We start from the raw sequence: 4573 nt of genomic DNA, 5'->3' as shown, positions 1-4573 counted from the left end.
AATTGATGATTGTATAGTAGGTGATAAGATGATATATCATTTTTTTTTTTTTTGAAAATTATCTATCGATTGTCACCTTGTTATTTAACTTTTACAATACTTGTGATTTGTGAATTGTTTACTTTATGGGTTTAATTGTTTAGAGTTGGGTCATGTATTATGCTAGTGGTTATGGGGGTGGGGCCGGTGGCGGTGAAGGGGGTGCTCATGGGGAAAACTGGCAAAGGAGGAAAAGAATAGAATTAATCTAATATTGGAAATCTTTTACTATACTTGTTATAAGTGGTCCATGCTATAATTATTTTGATAACACTTTAATTATTTTGGTAATACGTATAGTGTCTTTTTTTTTTTTGGGTGACCATTGCTATAATGATTGATAATACTTTATTTTGGTAATACGTATAGTGTTAATATAGTAAAAGAAGAGATGAATTAGTAAAGAACTTGTCCACTTATAATAGCATCAAGTAAAGAACTTATCTATTTGAGATTCAATTATTACCACTACTTTAGCCAAATTCAAGCTACCTCTAGTATGTAGACATTAGTGATTTACAAGCCCCCCTCCTCTCCCCACAAGACCTCACACACACACCAAGGAAAAAGGAGGATATCGGGGTTGCATGTCTTTTATAAAAGTAAATAAGGAAAATAATTTAAATGGTGGAGTTTGGTTGCATTGATTTGAGGATAAATACTATATACATAAGAAACGTAGTGTATATATTTATGTACTTATTTTGATTATTTATATCTTTCATGCATGAAACTAATAATTTTAAAGTGCTCTTGATCATAGTGTAATGGCTGGTAGGGTAGCATGGTCTGATGACAGCACATAATTTTTTTTGGACATATGCTTGGAGATGAAAGCAGGTGGACTATCAAAGGTTAATTGGGATAGAATAGTGAGTACTTTAAATGTTAAAAGTGGGAAGAATTTCAATATTAAACAAGCAAGAAATCATTGGGATGATTTAAGGAAAAGGTTCAAAATTTGGAATGAAATGGAACTCAATTGGACCGGTCTTACATTTGATCCTATTACTGGTTGCCCTCTAGTTGAACAAGATGATAGGTAGAAATATATTTGTGAAGGTACGACATTTTGTTTATCCATTTTGTTGCATTATGACCTCTACAATGCTAGTTTATTTTAAAATTTATTTAATTGAAATTTTGTGCATTTATGCAGAAACATAAAGGTATGCCAGCGAGATTCCTAAGAAGACCATTTCCTCATCTAGAGAAGTTACAGGCACTTTTTTCAGGGTCTTTTGCTACTAGCAAATGTAGTTTTTCTCCAGGATTAGGTGGGGAACAAATTGATAAAGAAAATGAGGAAAGGTCTGGGGACAGTGTTGAAAATATAGGAGATATGGAAATAAGTAGGGGAATAAATAATTCGGATGATGAACAGAGCATTTCACCTCCTAAAAGTACCTCGTTGGGGAAACGTAGGAGTGATGGGTGTACTAGTAAACTTAAAAAAAACAAGAGTAGTAACATTGACTCTTGTATAGAGTTGTTAAAAATGTCTATTGAAACTAATTGTAAGCAAGGGAGTGGTAATAAGTATAAAGATGTCTCAGATGCTCTATACAATATTGAGGCTATTGTTCAACAAGGAGAAGGATTTATTTACCAATGTATGAATTTTCTTCATCATGGAGATAATTCAAATTTCTTCTTAGGTCTCCGAAGTGATGATCAGAAGATCATGTATTTGAAGACAGCATTTCAAGATCCATCATTGGGTGGTCCTTAATTAGGTTTTTTGGGGTGATGAGTATTTGAAATTAACTTTGTCTTATGTTTTCCTATGACTTGTTTTGCACTTTCATATGTTCTTTGTTAGTTATTTTATGTTGTTCTAGTTTTAATAAAGGTTCCACATATAAAGCTACTATTTTTTCTGACCTTTAGGTTTAAGTAGCTTCATATGATGCTATTGCTTTTCAGGTGATCTAATTAAGAAGCTCTAGCCTTTATTTTAAAAGTCATTGTTGATTTTATTTTACAAATTGAATAATGTTGGTATTTTGTTGATTTATGTTGTAGAATGGATAACACACTTCCAATGTGCTTGACAATTATCGCATTGGAAGAGCTAAAGAGACTTCTTACACCAATTGAGAGATTGCCTCTAAGGTTAGGTGGAGAATCTGGTAGCGAATACATAAACAAACTACTACATGCCCATCCTGATTTATGCAAAGAACAATTGAGATTAGATAGAAACATATTTGTGGATCTTGTTACTTACATGAAAAATAAAAATTTATTATCGGATGGTCGTTACATATCTGTGGCTGAGCAATTAGGAATATTTTTATATATCATGGCTAAAGGCAGTTCTTATCGTGATGTTGCCGGTCGATTTCAGCACTCTATTGCAACAATTGGGTTGTACTTTAAACAAGTACCGGAAGCAATGGTTCATTTGTCTACCGAGATCATAAGATCATACCAAAGTTTGAGCGTGGTGCCAAAAAAAATAGGTGACAACACAAAATATTGGCCATATTTCAAGGTATTAAGAAACATTATTATTATTATCTTGCATTGACATTATATTATTTTATGCATGTGCAATATATAATCATTCATAAAATGTATCCTAAATGTTAATGAACTATTAGGATTGTGTTGGAGCATTGGATGTGACTCATATAAAAGCAGTTGTAAGCGATGATGATGGTGTGGCACATCGAGGGCGTACTGGAAAAAAAACATGGAATATTTTGGCTGCCTATTTCTTTGATAGGCTTTTCACGTTTATCAACGTTGGATTTGAAGGTAGTGCTCATGATATTACTGTATGGAACCATTGCTTAACTGTACCAGAGTTTCGATTTCTCCATCCACCTCTAGGTATAATTTAAAATAGTGTATGTTTTTACTCCATACATGACACTATACTAATATGCTGTATAACTTTATTTTGTAACAGGAAAATATTATCTAGTAGATTCTGGATATCCGAATACCGCTGGATATTTGAGTCCAATAAAAGAAAAAGATATTAGAACCCATTTGCCCGAATTTCGAAATGGTCCACCACCACAAGGCATGCTTGAACTTTTTAATTATCTTCACTCTTCACTTCGAACAACGATCGAGAGATGTTTTGGACAATTAAAAGCTCGATGGAAAATATTGACAATGATGCCAAATATGGACACTAAACATCAATTGGCAATTATGGTTGCTACATTCACACTTCACAATTTTATTCGATTACATGAGTTGGATATACCCATTGATAGTGGTATAGAAATCGAACCAAGAGCAGATTATGATTTGTTTAACGAGAATCGTAAAACTGTAATGAAAGAAGTACAACTTAATATAGCGAAAGAAATTTGGAACTTCTTGTAATGAAAATTATATTTGTAAACGTTTATGATTTGGAGCTTATAATAAAATTTTAATTATTATCGTTTATTGTTTGTGCTATTTAATAACATAGACAATGTTGCTAGTTCAAACAAACGATAAAATCAAATCCGATACATCATAAATCAATAATAATAATAATAATAATAATAATAATAATAATAATAATAATAATAATAATAATAATAATAATAATAATAATAATAATAATAATAATAATAATAATAATAATAATAATAATAATAATAATAATAATAATAATAATAATTTGTATTTGATCTGAACTTATTTTTTCTGGTCTGATTTGATCTAAACTTATTTTTTCTGATCTGATCTGAACTTATTTTTTCTGATCTGATCTGATCTGAACTTATTTTTTCTGATCTGATGTGATCTGAACTTATTTTTTCTGAAATAAGTAAAAATAAGGTGAACTAAACAGGGCCTAAGGCAATTGAAAAAATGCACTCTTCTTAGTCCACAAAAAAACTATCATCACCATCATCCTCATCAACATTATCTTCACCATCTTGTCTTGCCCTTTTTTTCTTGGGAGGTTTGTTCCCTTTTCCATATACGTAAGCAACCTCTTCTTGTTGGATTCACACTTCAGCCCCTAATTGGTGGTTTGGCACAAGGCCATACTCTTGTTTGCCATCAAATAATTGGGCTTCAAATCAATATGTGTGATCTATGGGCAGCCACTTGCCATACCTAGTATAACACATTTTTCCCGCCAACTTTTTGCACGATAATCATTGGCACATGATGAACAAGCACAATAGCCCTTAGTGCTCCAGCTTGATAACATTGCATAAGCGGGAAAATCATTGATTGTCCACATAAGAGCAACACACAATTTAAATGTTTGTTTTCTATAAGCATCAAATGCATCTACTCCTTCCTATAGTAGTTTCAATTCATCCACTAATGGCTGCAAATAGACATTAATGTCAATACCTAGGCTTGAATTTCCCGGAATTATAGAAGAAAGAATTAATGAAGAATGTTTCATGCATAGCTATGGTGAGAGGTTATAAGTCATCAACACCACTGGCCAAGTACTATATGTGGTAATCATTAAGCGATAAGGATTAAACCCATCACTAGCAAGCCCTAACTTCACACTACGAGGATCTGAAGAAAATTGGGATATCAATGATCAAAATCT

At 32.2% G+C, this 4573-nt stretch overlaps 1 protein-coding gene and 1 pseudogene across 1 annotated transcript; both read left to right on the top strand.

Moving 5' to 3' along the window:
- Positions 1-729: 729 nt before the first annotated feature.
- LOC110704300 lies at positions 730-1784 on the top strand (annotated as a pseudogene).
- Positions 1785-2437: 653 nt separating this feature from the next.
- Positions 2438-3384, top strand: LOC110704292. The gene is made up of 3 exons (XM_021882082.1): positions 2438-2536; positions 2646-2877; positions 2957-3384. The coding sequence occupies exons 1-3, from the start codon at positions 2438-2440 to the stop codon at positions 3382-3384; spliced, it is 759 nt and encodes a 252-aa protein (XP_021737774.1).
- The last annotated feature ends 1189 nt before the right edge of the window (positions 3385-4573 follow it).

This window comes from Chenopodium quinoa, unplaced genomic scaffold (genome assembly GCF_001683475.1).
Source record: "Chenopodium quinoa cultivar QQ74 unplaced genomic scaffold, ASM168347v1, whole genome shotgun sequence".
NCBI classification, from domain to species: Eukaryota; Viridiplantae; Streptophyta; class Magnoliopsida; order Caryophyllales; family Amaranthaceae; genus Chenopodium; species Chenopodium quinoa.
Note: the sequence above shows the minus strand (reverse complement) of the source record. Positions and strands in the feature narration are given on the sequence as shown.